The 24,188-nt window shown below is 36.0% G+C and overlaps 1 protein-coding gene, 1 long non-coding RNA gene and 1 pseudogene across 2 annotated transcripts; 2 read left to right on the top strand and 1 right to left on the bottom strand.

Moving 5' to 3' along the window:
* Window positions 1-10,393, top strand: part of LOC116125722 — a 45,170-nt pseudogene extending 34,777 nt beyond the window's left edge.
* Window positions 10,394-10,635: 242 nt separating this feature from the next.
* LOC116125723 (NAC domain-containing protein 68-like) lies at window positions 10,636-11,643 on the bottom strand. The gene has a single exon (XM_031411441.1). The coding sequence runs from the start codon at window positions 11,641-11,643 to the stop codon at window positions 10,636-10,638; it is 1,008 nt and encodes a 335-aa protein (XP_031267301.1).
* Window positions 11,644-11,969: 326 nt separating this feature from the next.
* Window positions 11,970-12,940, top strand: LOC116125724. The gene is made up of 3 exons (XR_004127375.1): window positions 11,970-12,029; window positions 12,194-12,260; window positions 12,397-12,940. It is a non-coding gene; the product is annotated as an uncharacterized LOC116125724 (long non-coding RNA).
* Window positions 12,941-24,188: the final 11,248 nt, after the last annotated feature.

Below are 24,188 nucleotides of genomic sequence, written 5' to 3' on the forward strand. Positions count from 1 at the left end.
TGAATTGGTTCTCTTCCCTATATTTATAGGTAGTATATGCGATATTCTATTCCTAATATAATTCACATTTAAATTCCTAATATAACTCTTATAATTCTATTCCTATTTAGAATTGTATTCTTTACTAAAGAGTTTTCCTAAAAAGATACAATTTAACATGGGAACAAATAGGAAAACGAGCCACAATATCCCAACTATCTATGGATTAGAAAAGCTTATTTAACTGAAACTCATTATATATTAAAAAAAAAAATTATTGTAATGTTGTTTAGTTTTAATTCAGAAAGAGTTTGGTTTGAAAAGATAATTCAATATTTCAACATTGTTTTGCACTACATCGAAAAACTGATCGGTAAGACATTTTCATAACTAGATAACCAACAATTTTTTTCTATAAAAAAATTAATTAGAAACTTTTTTTTATCAAGAAATTAGTACAGTATAATCTCTTTAAAAGTTTAAAAAAAGAAAAAATTATGCATTATTGTAACTCTGAATAATAAAATATCATGTTTGAAAAAGGGCAAAATAATAAAACAATCATTAGTTGAATAAGAATGGTGTTAAGAAGTCAATTTTCAAAACTCAGGGGTGATAAATGAAATATTCTCTAATAAAAAAACCTTCGTTTCAAGTTAAATAACTCCATGATTCAATATAAATACAATCCTTATGTTGTTCAAATATATACTGTCTTTGAACTCCCCAAAACTAAATACTATATATTACTTCACCTTAGAAAATTGCTTAGATTTTAGTTCTCAAACATCCTTCTCTCGTTGCTGTTTATGGGTTTCTCGAGAAAGTTTAGAAATCTCTTCTTCCGGGAAAGATTTCACTATGGAGGCTGTGGATTCTATAAAGGCTTCAGTGCTTGAACAGTGTCAAAAAATTATTGGGTTTGTTCTCCTGTGAGCTTTTCTTGAGTAAAGAAAATTTTTTTTCGTGTTGTTACTTGTTCTAGAAGTAACCATGGAGAGGTAAAATTTCATCAAAGAAATTGGCAGTGGAGCTTTCAAGGGCATATGGAAAGTTGTCAACAAGTAGTCTGGAGAAGTTATGGTGATCAAAGTGTTGAAGAAGAGGTATCATTCCTAGGAGGAATGCAAGAATTTGAGGGAAGTGAAGTCACTGCGGAAACTTAATCATCCAAACATTGTGAAGCTCAAAGAACTGGTGAAGGAAAACGATGTTGTATACTTTGTGTTTGAGTTCATGGATTGTAACTATTATGCCAAAAATCCAAAAACAAATTGTAATAAACACACAAGAATCAAAGAAACAAGCACACAAACACCAAGATTTACCATGGTTCACTTGCTCAAGATTTGAGCAAGCTACATCCATGTTGAGCTCCGGAAGTGGGGAGCTCGTTGCACTACTATTAATATTGAATCAACAATTATAGCCGGATTCAAGAAAACGTCAAGATCTCCCTTTGTCAACCTGAAAACAACCCGTAACCTGACCCTAGAGAGACTATACCTGGAATCCCTAGAAAAAGATTTATCACGCCCTTCACTGAATGATTAACACCTAATCACTCAAGAATCACTCAAGTTATAACAAGATTTCAGATCAATTTTTCAAACCCTAATCAAAGAACACAACAACTACAGAGAATGCTTTGAAAGAGAGAATTAGGGTGAACTGAAATTTTTTCTTCCCTTTTATATCGTTGACCCGTAGAGTGATCTCCAGCTGTTGGATTGAAGTTAGATCTATGGTCAGGATCGAACTCAAAACTGATCCAAACAACAACGTTCCACTAATCTCCAATACAGTGATGTTTAGAGCATTCACTTCAACAATCTCCACCTTGAATGCTTGAAACTCCTCTAGTGCAGCAAGCCCAAATCAGATCCCTCATAGCTCCTGCCCCTCACAGCTTACTTCACGAACAATAAGTCCAATCAGTGCTTGAACTTGGCAGTGGAGACAATCTTTTTTCCCATATCAGTAGGATTATCTTCAGTGGAAAATTTCCTCAAATCAATCACTCCTTGAGTGACTAAGTCCCTTACAAAATGAAAGCGAACATCTACGTGCTTTGTCTTTTCGTGATAAATTAGATTCTTGCTTAAGTAGATTGCGCTTTGGCTGTCAGAGTATATGATTACCTTCCTCTTGGTCAGATTTGATTTAGCTAATAAACCTTGCAGCCAAAGGGCTTCCTTGAACACATCGGCAAGGGAAATAAACTTAGCTTCAGTCGATGAGAGTGCCACTACAGGCTGAAGCTAAGACTTCCAACTTATACAATTTCCACCGAGAGTGAAGTAATACAAAGTAGTTAACTTTCTAGTATCTTTGTCACCTGCAAAATCCGAATCTACAAAGCCAACCAAGTCAAGTGAAGCATGCCTTTTACAAAACTCTAACCCAACATTGAAAGAACTGTTAATATACCTTAACACCCACTTTAGGGCAACCCAGTGTTCACTGCCAAGGTTAGCCATAAATCGACTCAACAGAGAAATGGCAAATGATAGATCCAGTCTAGTGCTTATCATTGCATATATCACATATCCAACTACATTAGCATAGGAGACAAATTCCATTTTTATTAATTTTGCTTCAGTTTTTCGGCATTGACCTTTATTTAGCACAAAATGGTTTGCAAGGGGCATAGAAACCAATTTGGAATCTTCCATTCCAAACTTTGATACCAGTTTACTAAGGTATGATTGTTGACTAACTTTCAGCTCATATTTGCTCCTATTTCTAGTTATAACCATTCGTAGAATCTTCTTGGCATTTCCTAAGTCTTTCATGTCAAATTCAGCCTTGAGTTTGCCCTTTAGTTCAAGTATCTTTGACTTAGACTTACTAACTAGAAACATATCATCCACATACAATAATAGATATATAGACATGTTCTCATTCAAGTAAAGTAAAAACGGCTATCATATCTACTCCTAGTAAACCCTATGCTTAGAATGAAAGTGTTAAACCTTTTGTACCACTGCCTAGAGGACTTTTTAGCCTATATAAGGACTTATGTAAGAGGCAAACATGTTCAGGTACTCTATAGTCTATAAAGCCTATTGGTTGACACATGTAAGTTTTCTCTTCTAAATTTCCATGCAAGAAGGCAGTGGTCACATCTATTTGTTCTAACTCTAGGTTATGATGGGCAACTATAGAAAGCATTAGTCTAATGGTCTTGTACTTTACTACGGGGGAAAAGACTTCATTGAAGTCTATCCCCTCATGTTGGGTGTACCCCTTAGCCACTAACCTAACTTTGTACCTAGGTGGGTCAGTAGCTAAAACACCATCTTTTATCTTAAACAACCATTTACGTTGGATCAACTTCTCGTCCTTTGGTTTAAGAACCAATGACCAGGTTTTGTTTACCTCAAGTGACCTCATTTCCTCTTCCATTGGTGTCTTCCACTTGTCCTTCTCCTTGGAACTCATAGCTTCCTCATATGACTGAGGTTATGTCCTCTACACCTCTGTTCTTGCAAGTAAGACAATAAAAATTAGTTCAACATATGAAAATCTAGCAGGGGGCCTTACCTCTCTCCTTATTCAATCCCTTGCAAATTGATAATGCCCCAATTCATCATGTTTTGGTTCAGGTGCACCTGCTACAACTTCTTCATCTTCTAATTCAGGACCATTGGGTCTTGGTTGAGTTTCAAGGACCTCTTCATCTTCAGGTTAAGGTGGTTTAGCTTGCTATACCATAGGCTCCACCTCAATTTGTGTAGTCTTAGTGGAGTGGTTTGAATTTTCAAAGGTATTATGGTTGCCTGCATCATGGTTAATAGCCCTTCATTAAACACCACATCCCTACTTATAATGATTTTTACCCCTGGTGACTCTCTATCCCAAAGTCTATATCCTTAAGTCCTTTCTTGATGATGGACCTAGGCTCTAACTTCCCTCCTATTGTGTGTGCATAGGCTGCACACCCGAACACTCTTAGTTGACTAAGATCAGGCCTTCTCCCAGCCTACACCTCTTTGAGGCATTTGAAATCTATAGCTATGGATGGACTTCTGTTTATCAAGTAGGCTGTAATGGCCAGAGCCTTTCCCCAAAAGGTATTTGGCAGCCCTAAGATGAATAATTAGCATCCTACCTTTTCTAGGAGGGTCTTATTCATCCTCTTAGCAACCTTATTTTGCTAAGGAGTTTTTCTTACTGTTCTATGCCTTAGAATGCCTTGCTTACTGCAAAATCTATCAAATTCAGCATTCCAGAACTCTAGCCCATTGTCAGTTCTTAAGGCTTTCACTCTCTTTTCTAACTGATTCTCTACAAGTAACTTCCACTCCTTAAACTTGGATAGGGCTTGATCCTTAGTTCTTAAAAGGTAGACCCACGCCTTTCTATTGTAATCATCCATAATAGACATAAAATAGTTGTTCCCCCCATGGGACCTGGCCTTTTCAGGCCCCCAATATTAGTGTATGCCCTAGGAACCAATCGTGTTGTTGGTTTCAGGGTATTATATCTTGTAAATACTCTTTTGAGAATGGAAGAAAGAGTTCTATTTTCACATGTTGTTTATTGCTTCATTTATACAATTTATAATGCATGTGAAATGTCCGAATGATACGGATCTTTAGAAGATCAAATCATCGAAGCATTCCTTACTTAAGCAATGTTAATTGGGCAATAACATTGCATAGTAGGTATGTTGAATGCTTCTATTGAATATCATGTGATGGTATTACTGTGGGTGATTACAAGAGGTATATCACAAGGGCATTAGCATGGATAAAAGGTTGGTGAACTATTTATCGAAAATGACCGATTACGATGAATCACATGGACATTTAGAATGTGGTCAATGATACATTGTAGGATCATACTAGTGTACCATTGATCCTTAGACCTGAGACATCACGGTTGGACTCGACATAGGATGCATATGATTCATATGGTGTATATACACGAGACTAGTCATGTCTTGTGTAAGAAGCCAGTTTGATCATATGTTATTCATGTGCAAGAAAAAGTGATGGTTAAGATGGGATCCGTTGATTCGAAATAGTTTGGTCCCAAGTTCCCAGGCGAATGTCAATAAACATTGGAAAAATGAAATCTCTAGCCAGAGTACAAAATAGTCATAAGAAAAGGAGTTTCATGATGACACGTTCTATTGTATTGATTGACAATTTGGATAAAGATTAAGTTAAGGGTTTTGACATACCATGAACCTATACTTAATCGGGATTAGACGACAGAGGGATTTTACTACATAAAACATACGATCGGGAAAAAAGGTTCTTTGGAGTTTAACTTCATTGTGGCTTAGGGGTTATGGAGCAATTCTAGATGTCTACCATGATCGATGGGAGTTTTGATCATAAAGAGTTATAACGAAACATATCGGACTGCGATATTGGGCCCACGGCTAGGTTACATTGAACCTAAGTGGTCACACCTAAAAAACAAGTATGAGAAAAGAGAGTAATACATATCGTTAAAGGTTAACGATATTTAGATGTAAACGTGTGTATCCAAATTTATGTATTGGTGAGAAATGATTACTCATGGAAGCTAGCACTTACCAAGGGTAATAAGGTAATTTGTTCATTATTGGATTAGATTCAATTATGGACTAAAATATATTATTGAATTGAATTCAGTAATGAGTCAAATGTTAAATGGGATTATTTTATATGCCTTGATTATAAATTTGTTTAAATCAAGGATTAATATTAAATTGAAATTGTTTCAAGGACCTAGGATCAATAATGATTTAATATTAAGAGTTGATATTAAATTGAAATTAGTTCAAAGACTTGAAACAATATTAAATTTGTATTAAGTGTTAATATATAGGATTCATATTAATTCAAGGACTTGAGAACAATTTCAAATTATTGCAAAATGGTCCTTGTATATAAATAAGTGCTATTCCCAAATTTAATCTAATTTTTCATTTTGATTGAAAATCTCTGTCTTGAGCTCTCATGGTCGGCTCTCTCTTCTTCATCTTGGGGTGGACTTTACTTTGAGGATTTTCATCAAATTTGTTGAAGATCTTGAACTCCTTTCCAAGTTACAAAAGTTATAAAGCATAAAAGGTAACAATTTCACCCTTTTAGTTTCAATAACATGTCATATGACCTTATACCATGTTTTACACCAATTTTACCCTTTCTAAGTATGAATTCTTTCATCCACAAATCAAAATGGAGATACTTAAGGCAGCTAGTGGCTAGGTGAGTTCCCTTTGGGAAGCTCACCCTATGTTGCTTACCTAAAACACAATTCTCACAGAATTATAAGGTGGAAACAGACTCTTTACCAGACATTCCCTAGTTACGCAGAATATTTAACCCTTTCTGGCTCATATCGCCCATTCTAAGGTGCCATTTTTTAGTAACTGATAGGTTTAAGGAGACTAAGGCAGTATTGAAACAATCTGAACAGAAATCACCATATAGGATATATAACCCATTCCTTTTTTCCTCTTTCGAAATTAGGTTTGGTTTCTATAAACATTTAGCCACCCATTTTCAGCCCTATAGCAACAACCTGTTTCATCTAAGGTTCCTAACGAGATAAGATTCCTCTTGAGTTCAGGGATGAATCTAACTTTAGTCAGTTTTATCAATTTCTCCCCTCTAAGCCTAAGTGTTATACTACCTATGCCTTTTACTCTACAAGCATGGTTATTCCCCATAAACACGATCTCATTTTCATAGTCTTCAAAATCCTGAAACCATTCTCTGTTTGGGTTCATATGGAATGAGCACCCTGAGTCTAATACCCACTTTCTAGCACTGTTTGATATAGACACTGTAAGGACCTTTGGTTCTTCTTCTAGGCTTTTAGTGGAGGCAAGATTACTCTTTGTATTGCTATGTTTTTGTTTCTTAAGCCACTCAAAACAATTCTTTTTCAGGTGACCAGTTTTGTTACAGAAGAAACATTTTCTAGATTCAGACTTTTGTTTATTATTCCATTTACCCTTTTTCTTGTTTCTGAACCCCTGACTAAATTGGTTTCACTTTGCTAGTTGGCTAGTTTCAAGTTTACCCCTAACAAATAGGTTGCTACTAGAGGTGGGATAATTCGACTAACCGAACCAGTTATTCGGTTCAAGCAAAAAGCTAAACCAAAACCGAACAGGTTATATGCATAAACCGAAGTTGAACCGAACCGAATATCCGATTCGGTTAACCGGTTTTGAACTGATTTTCCAATTCAACCCTAAATTCTGCATTTTTTACATCTCAATCCCAAAATTCAAATATCTGTAATTTCTTGTACTTTTTTTTTTTTTTTTTTTGGGTATTGTTGTTTTATTCTTTGTGTGAAAAACACATTAAATTATCTATTTTCAAATGCTGAATCCAGAATATGAAATAAAAATTATACATTACTGATTACTCATTAATAAAAACATTAGCATAAAAAGTGAAAACATTTGCAAATTACAATTGGATCTCTAAAATAAAAAAAGTCTTCCAACAATCTTAAAACGCCCCTAACTTCAACATTCATATCTGAAGACTTTTTCAACCTGCAGCTGAATAAGAAGCAAAAGCAAAATAATGTCAACAATTCAGCATTATAATAATAAGAAATAATGATCAAAATTTCAGCATTATAATTATCAACAATTCAAGTTAAACTAATTAAATCAGCATACTAAACTAATTAATTAAACCAGCATACAAAATTGTTGATAACTTCACAATTGCACACAAAACAAACCATTTAATCATCAATGACAATATATATCAGCATACTAAACTAATTAATCAAACCAGCATACATCATAAGTAGGTAGCTCGTTCACATAATCAGTTCCTTCTTCATGCATATAATCAATTAATTAACATCACTTTTCAACAGGCAGTTTACATGTTCCACTTCTAAAAGGAATCTAGACACAACACAACATCATAACAAATGATATCTTCCATGCTTAGAAAAAACCAGTAGCAAAAAAAAACATTCGGGCTTTTTATCAAACATCTTCTATGCTTTTTTAAACTCTCCTCTTGCAACAACTCTCTACCTTTTTCATACCCACACAACATAACATCATAACAAATGACACCTTTCGCATGATCACCGCAACCATACTCGCACAGATTTAAAAAAAAAAAAAAAAAAAAAAAAACACGCATGGCCATCAGAAGTTCAGAACCAACAAAACAAAAGCTCTATTTTAATTAACATGATCAGCTCAAATGAATCTCAATAAGTTGACAGCACCCATAACAAATGAATTAAAAGAAGAAATGGGCTAAATCAGAGATTCAAATCAGGTCACAACTTACCTTGCTGAATCGTTCGCTGATCATTCGTGGAGTTGTGATCGACGATCGTGGGGGTCACTGTTGTCGTCGTTCGCCGAAGAGAAAGGTTACGGTGATGAGAAAGGTTAACTGATTCAGTAGGGATGGTGGATGGATGGGTGGTGGCGGTGAAGCGTTTAGTGTAAAATGAAAACTCTATTTTAGAATTTTATATTGAATATATACTTATGGCTTTCTAGCCTAAAAACCGGTTTTATATTTCGGTTTCGGTTAACCGGTTTGGGAATTCTCTTAAACCGAAAACCGAACCGGTTAGACAGCTTTTTATTTTGTCCAAACCGGAACCGAACCGATTTAAAAAAAAAAAAACCGAAAATTGGTTTGGTTTCGGTTTGGTTCGATTTTCAGATTTTTTGTCCCACCCCTAGTTGCTACCATTTTGTTTCTATACTTTCAATTCTAGTTCCATAACTTTAAGTCTTACTACTATTAAGTCAAAACTAGGGACAGTATCAAAGTACTACAAAGCATTCTTGACTATTGGGTAGTCTTTTATTAATGAATAGAAAATAATACAGCCACCGACGGTAGTGCACCGAATTTGTGCGCCGAATGACGTGACAAAATCTTGACCGTTGATTAATTTTAACTTAATATTAATCAACGTTCAGGATTTTGTCACGTCATTCGGTGCACAAATTCGGTGTACTACCGTCGGTAACTCTAGCATTACTCTTAATGAATTTAGTAATATCATGACAATATTGGTTTCCCCCAATTTTTGATCAGTTCCCTTTAGAATGAGGGTCATTTTCAAAAATTCGTCTAAGTTTTCCTCTATGGTCTTATTGTTGTCCATCCTATAAGAAAATAGGGCACCTTTAAGGAAAGCTAAGTTGAGAGCAGATTGGAGAGCATATAGAGATTCGAGCTTACCCCACAACCCTAAAGAGGTTTCGATTCCATCAACCTTCCTCAGTACGATGTCTAAGAGGTTCATCATGATCAGATTATAAGCTTCTTCGTCAATCTTCTCCTTCTTCTTTAGTTTCTCTTCAAACCACTTCTTGGGATTCTTTCCCAGCGCGAGGCCGACTTTATTATGGGAAAGAAGAGCCTTCATCTTCTTCTTCCAGCTCCCGAAGTCGATCAATTTTTCAAACCCTAATCAGAGAACACAACAACTACAGAGAATGCTTCGCAGGAGAAAATTGGGGTGAACTGAAATTTCTTCTTCCTTTTTATATCGTTGACCCGTAGAGTGATCTCCAGGCATTGGATTGAAGTTGGATCTATAGTCAAGATCCAACTCAAAACTGACCCAAACGACAACGTTCCACTAATCTCCAATACGGTGAAGTTTCGAGCATTCACTTCAACGATAACCTTTATGAACTAATGAAAGAGAAAGAATCTCTGAAGCTGAAGCTGAAGTTCGAAGGTTGTGTTTTCAAGTTTTCCAGGGTCTGAATTACTTATACCAGAATGGATATTTCCACCGGGACCTGAAGCCTGAGAACTTGCTTGTTCTGAAATATGTGATCAAGATTGCTGATTTTGGTCTTGTAAGGGAGATTGATTCATGTCCACTGTACACTGAGTATGTCTCGACGCGCTGGTATCGAGCCCAGGAGGTGTTGCTTCACTCACAGTTTTATAGCTCTAAAGTTGATATGTGGGCAATGGGAGCTATAATGGTTGAGCTATTCACACTTACGTCTCTTTCCGGGGGCTAATGAGGGAGATGAAATGTACAATATATGCAGTGTGATAGGGAGAGTTCTACTGGGGATTTTTGGGCTGATGGACTTTATCGAGTGAGGTCTATTAACTACCGATTTCCAGAGTTAACTGGTTTGAATGTCTCTGTGTTGCTACCTTCGGTGAGTAAAGAAGCTGTCAGCCTTATCGAATCACTTTGTTCCTGGGATCTTTGCAAGAGGCCAACTGCTGCAGAGGCCTTGCAGCATCCTTTGCTCCAGAGATGCTTTTATGTTCCGCCACCTCTTTGTTGGACAGCAGTTGATAGGAGAATGTATTATTTGCCTTCTCAAGAGCTGGATGATCCTTTTACTAGTGGTGTGCAACACAAGTTGAAAAAGACTAATCAGATTCAAGATGCTGATAAGAATGATAACTTCGTGAACAGATGAGCCAAACAACAGAAATACTCCATTAACAATTGTAGAACAACACTTTAGAGTTCATTCATTCAAAACATAAAAGTTATTGATTGCTTTAGGGTTTATACTGAAGTAACAACAAAACCAACATTATCTTTTTTATTAATTTTGCCAAACAAAATACAATTCTAGAGAAGCTGAAACAGATATAACTATACGTATACATTGCAAATGATAGCTAATTCTAACACAAGAACAAACAGCTCTTCCATCTAATTTTTTGGAATCTGTCGTATCAGAAAAACCCTCTTCTCCAATAATAAATCTGCAAAATTCTCTCCAGGAAAAAGCTCACCAATACTGGAAGAGTAAAAATTTCTGATTTCAGGAATAAACTCTCCTCCAACTCCAACCGATAGAGGCTCAGGTTCATGCTCATGCCCATTCTCATTCTCAAACTGTGATATCAGAACTTGCTTTTCAAGGAAGGTAAAGTAATCATCATCTGTTATATCATCATTAACCTCTTCAGTAAGTAATTCAGAATGAGCCTCTGCTTCTGCCTCTGCCTCATGCTCAGACTGTGGTATGAGAATAAGATTTTCAAAAAAGCTAGAGTAATCGTCATCTGTAACTTCTTCTCCAAGTAATTGCGGTGGTGAAGGTGCTTCACATTCAGACTGAGCCTCACCCTCATTCTCATCCACACATTGCAATTGTGAATGCACTGGGTTCTCTTCAACCCTTGAGCATTTGGAGAGATGCTTCTCAACCTTTCCTTCTTTGGAGTTGCACTTTCTCTTTCTTTTCTTCACAACCGCGTCTTCATCACTTTCATTCTTCCGAATTCTACAGACAACAAACACATCATGCCCAATTAGTTTATACTCATGCATTATCCAACCCGCATGGTGTTCCGAGCCTTTATTCTCATATCGGAACCTTTTCCTGGACCCAATTTTCATGTGGGTAATTTCATCTTTTATTTCTGTTTCTCCATCTTCCCCCTTCCACGTTCCAGAACCGACCCTCCTGCAAATCTTTGAACCCTTCTTGGATATTTTCTTTAATGGGGTGAAAAAGTAGAGATCTTGCTTACACAATTTGGGGCCTTCATACATTTCCCAAATTTGCCAGGGTTCTAGAATGCCATAGAGGTCACATTCTAGAACGCTATCACAGGGAAAAGGTAAATTATGTACCCTGTTGTAGAGATAGAAGCCAATCAATTCAGCATCAGAAGGAACGAACCTATAGCCAGGAGGAAGAGTTAGCGACATGATTGCAGAGGAGGTAAACGTTAGAGAAAATCTTGGAGAGAAATAAAGAGATTGGGGGGAATTTGGAAATAAGGGAATGGGCGGGACAGAGGCAGAGGCAGTTATATACTAGTTTGAGTCGGCTCCTAAAAGAGCCGTTGGAGGAATATTATTTTCTTTATTTACTTATTTTCGGATTTATTTTTGAATTTAAAATCTATAATTTAGCACCAAAAATATGAGGGTATTTTGGGTATAGTTCCTACTAGGGGGGCGGGCAGCCAATTGGAAGGATTTAAATTATTATTTAATTAGTAAAAAAATTTTAAATCAATAATTTAACTGAAGAAAATATAAGGGATTTTGGCCTTTGGGTATCTGGGTGTTGCATTCTTCTGGTATTAGTGGTTAGAATCCTGATATTTAAACTCTGGGCCTTGTTCTAATTTGAAATTTATTTTCCTGTCAATTATTTTGCAACTTTGAGGAGATGAGAGGTCTTGATGATTGTGGACAATTTTTGGGATAAATATTGATATTGGTGCTTGAAACAGCAAACTTTGTTTTGCAGATAAGACCTACAAAGTGAAGCAATGTGCATCTAGAATGATGGTAAATATTCCTTGTTGGATCTATTGGTAAGTATTGTTTCTGGGATGTGATGTTCTTTGTTTTAATTTGATTTTTTTTTTTTTTTTTTACAGCCCGTTATTTGGTTTAAATTTTAATGAAATTTCTTTTCAGGTAAATGATGTTGGTACATTGTATTTGCAGGCAAGGGCAACAAGTGTCTACGAAAATAAATTGAATGTATTAGTATTGTATTTTGAGAGCAAAAATGGTGGAAAAGCATCTTGTCCTTGTAATTTGGTTTCCTCATAGATTGAATATTTCTTTTTCTGGGTTTTAGATTTGTAAAGCAGAAGACCATTTTTTGAAAATAATGTCAGCTAGTCTTTAAGTTTCTAAATCATTTAAGAAGAGTACTTGTGCTTACTTTGACCTTACTGCTGGAGTTCATATGACTGGTGCATATTCTCTGCTCCAATTTTTTTTCATTACAACAATATATCAAGGTACTACTGTATCGTTACCACTTTTCTTTGTGAGATTATATCAATTTGTTCGTAATCGTTAGTGTTTCCTTATAATATCTATTAGCGAGTAGACAATACCACTTTGCTGCTGGAAGTTTCCTAATTGTGTCTTGATAATTTAAGCTGTCTGAGTTTGTGGGATGATAATTCTGTCAAGAAACACCAACTTAAGTGAAGTCTTCAACCATGTAAGCAGAAGATTCTTGTTCCAATCAGAATGAGCAGGGTATGTATAACTTTTTATTTTCAGTTTAAGATGTATGAACTAAAATAATCTACTAGTGCTCATTTTTGCTTAAAAAAAAAAAAGAAAATTCTGAAACTAAAATTATATGATTAATTCTATTACCTCTTCTTTGCTTGCTGATGATTTTTCAATTTTCAATATTTTTTGAGTATACCTCTTCTTTAAACATTGGGCACTCTATAGATATTGAGTAATTTTTCATAAACAATCTGTGAAATCTGTTTAATGATTGTTATTCTAAAAAACGATCATTTACCCACCATCAAATGAGAAAGAATGCTATATCCAAACTATTTGGTTTAGTTGCATTTTAACCTTTATTGAAGTCATATAAAATTCATGTTAATCTTCTTCCTTATTGTTGGAAATCATATTGCTTCTCTTTACATTATTTTTGTGGATACCTGGACAAGTGAGGTAACAAGATAGAGATCTTATCAAGACTATTATAAACTATAAAATGGATCTGCAGCAACTGCACATTCCCCTTCCAGTCCTATACTAATCTAAATGACTTTGAAAGCTTCACATTCTTCTCATGGAACCACTTCATGTATTGATAAATTCATAAAAGGCTCTTGTGCAGATGAGATGATCTTCTTCTATGCTAAGGGTGAGATCTAGTTGACATATTTTAGAAGTGTTCTGATATTATTTACTGTTGTTTTAGGTCTGATATTGTTTTTATTTAATATTTTGGTCAGTATGCTTGTGTGCTTGGTATATCCATATCACTAAGTTTTCATGGCTAGTTAGAACTTGGAAGAATGTTCTTGACTCCCAATTTTTCGATTGAGCTAGTGGGAGTTGAGTTGCAGACTGAGACAATAAGGGAGTGGATACTACGCCAGTTTGTTGATTGCTCACCAACCAGTGAGTGTCATCATTATAATGTATATTTTCAATGATATGTTACATTGTCATTACTCTAAAAGACAGAATCTGATGGGCTATTGATTTTCATTTGTTTCCTGTTCCATATTTGTACAAAGTCAACTGTTGCCCTTAGCACAAATACAAATTGGATGTGCTATGGACCTAAAAATTACGGGGAAAAGCCTAAAGGTACATTCACTACTCAGCGTCCTACACATTTTAAAAATGAAACAATACATATGAATCTATGTCAGAGTGCTGCCATAACATATGGTAGCTCTACTGTTCATTTCTGTACTGATTATATTGTTCTTTTGCAGAGGTTATGCCGTGTATCTTTTATGGAAATTTTTCTATCAGGATATTTCTGCCGTGTTCAGAAACATTTTATACATGTAAAATGTTGCGATTTTAACCATCATTTAGTAGCTAGTATTGTATTTAGAGCAAAAAATGGTGGAGAGGCATAATGTTCTGTATTTGATTTCCTCATTGATGAATTTTCCTTTGGGTTTTTAGATGTGTAAAGCATAACACATTTTTCTGTGAAATAATGTCACTAAAACTTTCTGTATTCGAATTTCACTCAGTCATGGTTTCTAGGGATATTTGAATTGATGGGATGAGCGGGCAGACTGGGAAGAAAAGAAGAAGCGTGACTAATTTTGACCTTGGTTCGGGTTTTGGCTTTACATTTGCTCTTTGGCGGCCATAATTATTGGGTGAATTATCCATACTAGGTGTTCAGTCCAGCTCTTCACCAATAAGCCTCCCACAAATTTTTGATTGCGAGTGTCAGTTCCAGTTTGCCTTCCTGAGTTCATTAATTTGCGGAGTTATTGGATGATTTTGTCTTAGAAGCTATGGATCTCTCTCCTTCAAGGGCACATTGATATTTTGAGACGGTGTGTGTTCTCTTTTATTACATTTATCTATTTTCTACGCTTTTTTAATCTTTTTCCTCTTTTTTTTTTTAAATTTAACACTTGTGGAGTTTTGGTCATTTGCAGGGGATTGAACCAACTTTGGTATGATATGAGAAGCAGGATCTCTAGAAAATCATTTCAATTTATAAAGTTAGGCCTTCGACCAACTTGTTTTTCTTTAGCAATCACTGTGCCAATACCATTCTTAAGCTTTGAGATTGAGATATTTGATTCATTTCTCATATTCGCTATATATATGTAACGAGGATGGTGAAGTTTTATGTTTCTCTATTGAGTTTTATTCATAATTGGTGAGAAGGAGCTAGAACTAAGAAACATGTTTTTGTGTGGATCTTACAGAAACCGTATTGAATTTGCATATGAGAAGTATTTTTACATAGATAAGAAATTTAATCTGTTATGTTTTTGCTTTGTATACATTCGTCATGATTCACAGTATCACCTTCTTATGATTTCTGCCCTTCCTTTACAATTAAGCATATTTTTGCTAGCACTAGAATTCATCATCTTTCTCCACCTGGACTTGGTAGTTAAATAGTTATTAGTATAACTAGCAATCTTATGTGCCCTTGGGAAAACAATATATGGAGCCATTAAGCAAGCTATATCTCATCTGTTTGTGTTGTTTCTTATTGGTTGTGGGAAACTAATGCGGATGCGCTGACAAGGTGCATTAAAACATATAGTGTGATGATGTCATTCAACTCACTTTATTTCCTATTTAATGTTCTGTCAATCTTGTAACATTTTTTCTATTTGTCACTAGAGGGGAAAAGCACCCGCCCCCAAACCACCGCCCCGACCCGACCCGGCTCGTGGCAGGTTGCTGATAATGGCGGGTCGGTCCTGACCCCGGTAACATGGCGGTCCGGGTTAGGCCCATCAATGTTTGGGAATTGGCGGGTCCAACCCGGACTCAACCCCTAACCCTTAGATTGGGCCGGTGTACCTGCTTTTGCTTTTTTTTTGTTTATTTTTGTTTAAGTTATGTTTAAATTACTTTTTCAAAGTAAAACTTAACAATTTTAAAATGAAGTAAATGAATGTTTTGAGTTATTGTTAGATTTCTTTTCAAATATCAATGATGCTAAATTAAATTTTTTTTTTTTTTGTAACTCATTCCATAATGTTAATACAATTTTAAATATTGTAATATCTTAAGACATAATCAACCATTTATTCCATTATAAAAAATACAATAAGACATTACTAATATTATTGATCTCGTTAAAAACCCCTCACAAGAAAACCCCAGAGGACAAAAACTGGCAAAGAACAATTAAAGTGCAATAATTGACAATTCCTTACAAAGTCTAGCAATTTACCAATTACCAAACAACTCGAAACTGTGGAGTGGTTTCACTAGTGACTGCTCCCATCCTCGCATCATCTCTTCTACACAATTGATAATTTATTCCTATTAACAACTCATCGTAGACAACCCTCGTAGGACCTTTGATGGGCCGCAACACCGTTCCCAACTCGAGACATGTGAGACTTCAAATCATTTGGGTCGTGAACAGTTTAGCCGCTCTTTCATAAACCTTCTTTCCTTTGCACAAATGTTTGTTCGGATGAGACGGTTGAGACAGGAACAGCTGAAAACAGCAGGCCAGTCTGCTAATACCAAAAAAACAGTTTCTGGCTCCTCCTAATTCAAGATAGGAACAAAGGTTGCTCTCTGTGTGGATCTACTGTAACATCTGGGTCATTGCAAATATTGTTCGAAGCCTTTCTACTCCCTTGTGACTGCATGGCACAGACTAGTCTACTTAGATTGTTGTTTTGTTGGTGAGCTTTCTGAAGACGGAGGTTGCGCTCCCTCCAGCCCTCTCGTCATTACTGGGGTCCTCCAGCTTCAGCCCTATACACATGACACCCCAAGAGTAGACAGTATCTTCATTTGTTCTGTCTACGAGCAGCTCTCCGTTAGATGGTTTTCGCCTCTTTGTCGGGTTTCACATACCTGTTTTCATACTGTAAAATTCATACTTCGAAAAAACTGTATTTTACCTTCCTATTTGATGGATATACCCATTCTTGTCTATTGGTACAATTTTCACAATTGACAATTGTCACTAAACCATTTCTAATTATTACTGAATTTTTTCGGATAATTACGCTACACTAGACCAGTAAAGGAAAAGGAATTAGAGCTTTCCCAATATCTTTAAACAAACAAAAACAAACATTGCCTTATTGTGCATTTAAATAAATCTACAGGTTCTTTGTTTTTTATAATAACCTCAAATTTTTTATAATTGTATGGTATACCATCATGGACTAGTAGGATAATTACACCAGAAGTGAGTCTAAGTGTCGTTATATTTGGTAAAATTTTGATTAAGCAAAATAATGAATACTTTAGCTATTTGCCACATCATTTCTCTACACAATAATGTTAGGACCTCTATTTATTTTCTACAAAATTCAACTATCTCTTGATACGGGATAACATGAATTAAGCCCTTTAAATAAGTACTTATTCCATCCATAACAGACCATTCTTACTATCAACAAGTTCTAGGAAACCATTTTGTTTATCAAACGGCTTGGAAATTCGCATTTCTTTTATGTCACTATAGGTATCCAAGCTAAACAGCTAATCTATTAATTTCCCCCCCCCCCCCCGTTATTTTTTAATTTGTTTTTCATACCACTTCTGCACAATATAATAAATTATCAATGGTTGCATTGCACACATCGTTGGTTGACAAACTTCAAATGCTTCATATATAAAGGCCTAATCGTATCTTTGACAAAATTATATGATAATTCGTTTTCTATTAGACTTACATTATCTACAGTACTTATCACTTATAACTTAAAAATACCTCACACTATCTTCTAAATTCACAATTTTATTAACTTGTTCGACCACTATGATCACACCATCATTATCAATCCTAATAACCGATTTATAAATTTACATTCTTATCAAATCAATGACGAGTCCACAAATATAATTTGGCGTTTAGCTCTACACCCAAAATCGGCACGTTAGAGCCACACCTAACATGAAAGTGAGTATTTGTATTTTTAATTCTACTTTCATTTTTTAAACATTTTATTAAATATCTTCTAGTCTGCAGTTTTAGAACTAACTTTTAAAATCCTGAAAAAAAAGAATTTTGAACACATTCTTTCAAATATTTAGTCTTCGCCAATGTAATAGGTTGTATCAGTTGCAGCATATATAAAGCTAACTTGTCCCTATATACATCAGAATTATAACGCCAATTAGTACCCATATTAGTTATTTGAGTTTGATTGCTTTCTCTATTCCATGTTGGAATATGTTATTACATGCATTTTTAGTACTAGTACAATTAACCTGAACTCAGCTTTATAATATTTCTACTATTGCATCTCTTTCTTGACTTGAACGTCATTTTATGTCTCGTAAACTTGTCGAAATGCCCCAAACGTCTGATGTGTGTCTGTCTTCGCTTTCGACGGCGTGATTGATCCCGCCTCAGGTTGAGAGGAAGCTGGACGAGCACGACGATACGAGGATGACTCTAGAACCACCGGGAGCTGTTGGAATTCGAGGTCATTATTTTGGGTTTATCAGATTCTGAGAATGGGGAAAAGCTAGACTATTTGAATCTCCTTACATTTATGTTAGTAAAATCAGCGGGACTAGATTACTAGGAATAGTAGTTTCCTTCAGCTTGTAATTGATGGAGAGAACTATCTCTCCATTGTAGTGGAAAAAAAAAATTGATGTAGAAGAAATAAAAATTAAAGAAAGAGAATTGGAATATGGAAATTGGAAAACTGGAAATATGAATTAAAAATTGCAAAAACTAATAAAAATTAAAATACGAGCAAATTGATAACAAAAAGATTAAGAGAATAAATGAAAAATTGAGAGATTAGAGATTAGAGAATATGAGAGAATGAGAGAATTTTAGTTGTGAGAAAAATGTGAGAGTTTAGGCCAATTTATAGGAAAAAATGGGAAAGAAAAATGACGAAAAGGACCCTTCCAACGGCTATATTTCAAAGGTAAAGGGGCAATTTGAAAAATAAAATAAATTTTTTTATTTTTTTTAAATTTTTTTCGGCCAACCCGGAGAGTTTAGGCCAATTTATAGGAAAAAATGGGAAAGAAAAATGATGAAAAGGACCCCTCCAACGGCTATAAAACGGCTATATTTCAAGGGTAAATGAGTAATTTGAAAAATAAAATAAAATTTTTTATTTTTTTCGGCCAACCCGGAGGGTTGACGGGTCTCTTGCAAAAGAGACAAAATAGCAACCCGCCGGGTTGCGGGTTGCCAATGTGCAACCCGGCCCGCTCGGGGGTTGCTGTCGGGTTAGGATCAACCCAGACCGCCATCTTGGCGATCCGGGTTCAACCCGCTTCTTTACGGGCCGAGTTAGGGTTGACCCGCCTAACCCGGCCCAAATGTTCCACCTCTATTTGTGTGTCTCAATTTCATATCCTGTTAAAAAGGCCAGCAAGGCGATAGATGTTGAAAACATAGAGCATGTTACTGAGTGATCGAAAGGTGTTAGTTGAGAAGATGAGTGAGAAGTGGAATGTCCAAAGCTCAAAACATCAACTTAAGTGAAGTCTTCAACTATGTAAGCAAAAGATTCTTGTTCCAATCAGAATGAGCAAGTATGTATAACTTTTTATTTTCTGTTAGGATCCCACATTGAAAGGGAAAAATGATGGGCATGTGGGTTATAAAGGCTTGGACACCCTCCCTTGACAAGCCGGATTTCCAAGAAGAGTTCTACCCAAGCCCATGAAAGACCCATGGCCCAACCCAAAATTGTTGAGTTATTGGAGTGGGTTCCTATCACAATATTAATCAGTACAGAAACCATAGAGCTCTCTATCTGTTATGGCAGTACTTTGACATAGCTTCATATGTATTGTTTCATTCTTTCAAATGTGTAGGACGCTGAGTAGTGAATGTACCTTTAGGCCTTTTCCCCTAATTTTTAGGTCCATAGCACATCCAATTTTTATTTGTGCTAAGGGCAACAGTTGACTTTGTACAAATAGGAACAAGAAACAAATGAAAATCAATGGCCTATCGAAATTCTATCTTTTAGAGTAATGACAATGTAATATATCATTGAAAATATACATTTTAATGATGACACTCACTGGTTGGTGAGCAATCAACAAACCGGTGCAGTATCCACTCCCTTACTGTCTCAGTCTGCAACTCAACTCCCACTAGCTCAGTCAAAAAAATTGGAGTCAAGAACATTCTTCCAAGTTCTAACTAGCCATGAAAACTTAGTGATATGGATATACCAAGCACACAAGCATACTGACCAAAATATTAAATAAAAACAATATCAGACTTAAAACAACAGTAAATAATAACAGAGCACGTCTAAAATATGTCAACTAGATCTCACCCTTAGCATAGAAGAAGATCATCTCATCTGCACAAGAACCTTTTATGAATTTATCACTACATGAAGTGGTTCCACGAGTAGAATGTGAAGCTTTAAAAGGCATGTAGATTAGTATAGGATTGGAAGGGGAATGTACAGTTGCTGCAGATCCATTTTATAGTTTATAATAGTCTTGATAAGATCTCTATCTTGTTACCTCACTTGTCGAGGTATCCACAAAAATAATGTAAGGAGAAGCAATATGATTTCCAACAATAAGGAAGAAGATTAACAAGAATTTTATATGACTTCAATAAAGGTTAAAATGCAACTAAACCAAATAGTTTGGATATTGCATTCTTTCTCAATTGATTGTGGGTAAATGTTCGTTTTTTAGAATTACAATCTTTAAACAGATTTCACATATTGTTTATGAAAAATTACTCAATTTCTATAGAGTGCCCAATGTTTAAAGAAGAGGTATACTCAAAAATATTGAAAATTGAAAAATCATCAACAAGCAAAGAAGAGGTAATAGAATTAATCACACAATTTTAATTTCAGATTCTTTTTTTTAGCAAAAATGAGCACTAGTAGATTATTTTAGTTCATACATCTTAAACTGGAACTATTAGGATCCCACACTAAAAGGGAAAATGGTGGGCATGTAGGTTATAAAGGCTTGGGCACCATCCCTTGACAAACCGGTTTTCCAAGGAGAGTTCTACCCAAGCCCATAAAAGACCCATGGCCCAGCCCAAATTGTTGAGTTATTAGAGAGGGTTCCTATCAATTGGTATCAAAGCATGATCCTACGCCTATGTGGCAGTGCACGCATGGCAGGCTGACCTTGGGCTCGAGCTGCTACCCCAAGAAAGGGCATAGAGGCCTGAGGGAAAGGGGATCTGCGTAGTCACCCAAGGGGTAAAAAGGCTAACGAGGGTAAAGAGGCCTACATGGACGTCGGTTGCAGAAGCGTGGTGGAATGTTAGGTTCCCACATTGAAAGGGAAAATGGGTGGGCATGTGGGTTATAAAGGCTTGGGCACCCTCCCTTGGCAAGTCGGTTTTCCAAGGAAAGTTCTACCCAAGCCCATGAAAGACCCATGGCCCAACCCAAAATTGTTGAGTTATTGGAGTGGGTTCCTATCAATGTGGTGGAATGTTAGGATCCCACATTAAAAGGGAAAAAGGGTGGGCATGTGGGTTATAAAGGCTTAGGCACCCTCCCTTGGCAAGCCGGTTTTCCGAGGAGAGTTTTACCCAAGCCCATGAAAGACCCATGGCCCAGCTCCAAATTGTTAAGTTATTAGAGTGAGTTTCTATCGATTGGTATCAGAACATGATCCTGCGCCTATGTGACAGCGCACATGTGGCAGGCTGACCTTGGGCCCATGCTGCTACCCCGAGAAAGGGCATGGAGGCCCAAGGGAAAGGGGATCCGCGTAATCACTCAAGGGGTAAAGAGACCGACGTGGACATCAGTTACAGAAGCGTGGTGGAATGTTAGGATCCCACATTGAAAGGGAAAATGGTGGGCATGTGGGTTATAAAGGCTTAGGCACTCTCCCTTTACAAGCCGGTTTTCCAGGGAGAGTTCTACCCAAGCCCATGAAAGACCCATGGCCCAGCCCAAATTGTTGAGTTATTGGAGTGGGTCCCTATTATATTGTTTCTTTTGCAGAGTTATGCCATATATCTTTTATGGAAGATTTTTCTTTTCAGGATATTTCTGCCATGCTCAAAAACATTTTAAACAAGTTAAATGTTGCAATTTTAACCATCATTTACTGTAGCTGGTCCTTTAACAATCCTAATTATCTCTCTTCTTTTCTATGCTTACTCATCTCAAAATAGGTCGTTCCAGGAAGAAACCCTAGGCTTACCATCCCCTCTTACCACTTGTTCCCAATCTTTGGCACGAAATACTAGTATTGTATTTTGAGAGCAAAAATGGTGGAGAGGCATATTGTTCTGGTATTTTGAATTCCTCATTGATTGAATTGTCTTTCTGGGTTTTAGATGTGTAAAGCATAACACAATTTTCTGAAAGTAATGTCTTTACAACTTTCTATGTTCCGAATTCCACTCAGTCATGGTTTCTAGGGATTTTTGAATGTATGGGATGAAGGGCAGGATAGAGAAGAAAAGAAGACAGTGATTAATTTTTACTTGGTTCTGAGGTTTTCGGCTTTGCTATTTGCTAGTTGGCTGAAGCTAGGGCTCCGACCAACTTGTTCTTCTTTATGCAATCACTGTATGCAGATACAATTCTTAAGCTTTGAGAATAGAGATACTTTATTCATTTTATTTGTTTATATATATATCAACGCGAGAATGTTGAAGTTTTCGTTCTCCTCTACTGAGCTTAGTTTCATAATTTGGTGAGAAGGATGCTAGAAAAGAATATGTTTCTGTGTGGATTAAATTTGCATGTGAGAAATATGTTTACATATATAAGAAATCCAATCTGTTATGTTCTTGCTTTTATACATTCATCATGATTTCACAGTATCACGTCCTTATTGATTTTTCTGCCTCCCTGTTAATTAACAGATTATTTGCTAGCACTAGAATTCATCACCTTTCTCCACATGGACTTGGTAAGTTAAATAGTTTATCGCCCTTGGGAAATATATATATATATATTAAGCTAGCTACATCTCATATGTTCGTGTTGTTTCTTAAATCCAGGCATGGAAACTGATGAGGATATGCTGAAGAAGGTGCATTAACAGAATATATAGAGTAATTTATGTCATTCAACTTGATCTATCACTCTCTATTTGAAGTTTTGTCAATCCTGTAACATTTTTTTCTATTTGTGTGCTTCAATTTCATTTCCTGTTAAAGAGGCCAGCAAGGCGATAGATGTTGAAAACATTTAGTTGATGAATTTTTTTCATAAAGGATTACAAGAAATGGGGCGTTTGGTTGGAGGTAATAGAAAATTACTGGAGTTATGTCATCTTATATTCTTTGATTATCATGTTTAGTTGTCAAGTAATATAAGATTCCGGTAATCTTGTATTACCAATAGTTGTTACTGTTGGTAATATTAGAGGTAATCTGATTACCTCCATTTTCTTAGATATTGTAAGAGTACCAAGGTAATCTTATTTTTGTTATAATTATATCCCTTATTAATAAAAATTTTGGACAATAATGCCCCTATTTTAAAATAAATTTACATTAATATACCATTTCAATTTTACCCTTGTTTAATTAAGTTTTTGGACAATAATACCCTTATATTTAAAACAAACTACAAACCACCACTACCACCCAGCCACCATCGCCGGTAGTGGGCCAACCACCATGGACCGCCACCAGAAAGTCACCGAAGTCCCTAAAAATGATCGAGATTCGCTAGGAGGCTTCGGGAGGCTTTGATATAGCCGTTTCTAGCCATATTGATGGCCGAAAATGGTCATATCAGACCAGATCCCTTGCCATTAGCAGCCAGATCTGGGCAAGATTTGGCTGTTAACTGCTAGATCTGGTTGATAATGGCCAAGGTTCTGGCCGAAAATGGCCATAATAGATCTAGCCTGATATGGCCGTTTTCGATGATCAATGTGGCCAAAAATGACCATATCGGAGCCTCGTGGTCACGGTGAGTTACTCACGGCGACTTTCGAAGACTTCCGGCGGTGGTTTAAGGTGGCGGTAGGGGATGGGGGTGATTTTTTCATAAATTAAAGTTTTATATAAGCAAGAGTGTTTTAGTTAAATCTGAAATATTGGGGGTTTAAAGAAATTATTCAAAAATTAATATAAAAATAATATTATATTAATATATAAAAAGAGGGCAATTTAGTAATTTAAATAACATAGTTACCAATTTATTCTTCCTAGCCAAACATATTAATATAACATACCCACCAACGAACCAAACACATTTTCCTAAAGATTTTCAGTAATTTTCAAGGTAATATAAAATTCTCGTAATCCAACATTCCCAGTAATCCAATATTCTTTGAACCAAACGCTCCTAAAGAATAATTTGAATGTGCTTGTTTTCTAAAGCTCT

Source organism: Pistacia vera, unplaced genomic scaffold, assembly GCF_008641045.1.
Source record: "Pistacia vera cultivar Batoury unplaced genomic scaffold, PisVer_v2 Contig17, whole genome shotgun sequence".
Taxonomy (NCBI): domain Eukaryota; kingdom Viridiplantae; phylum Streptophyta; class Magnoliopsida; order Sapindales; family Anacardiaceae; genus Pistacia; species Pistacia vera.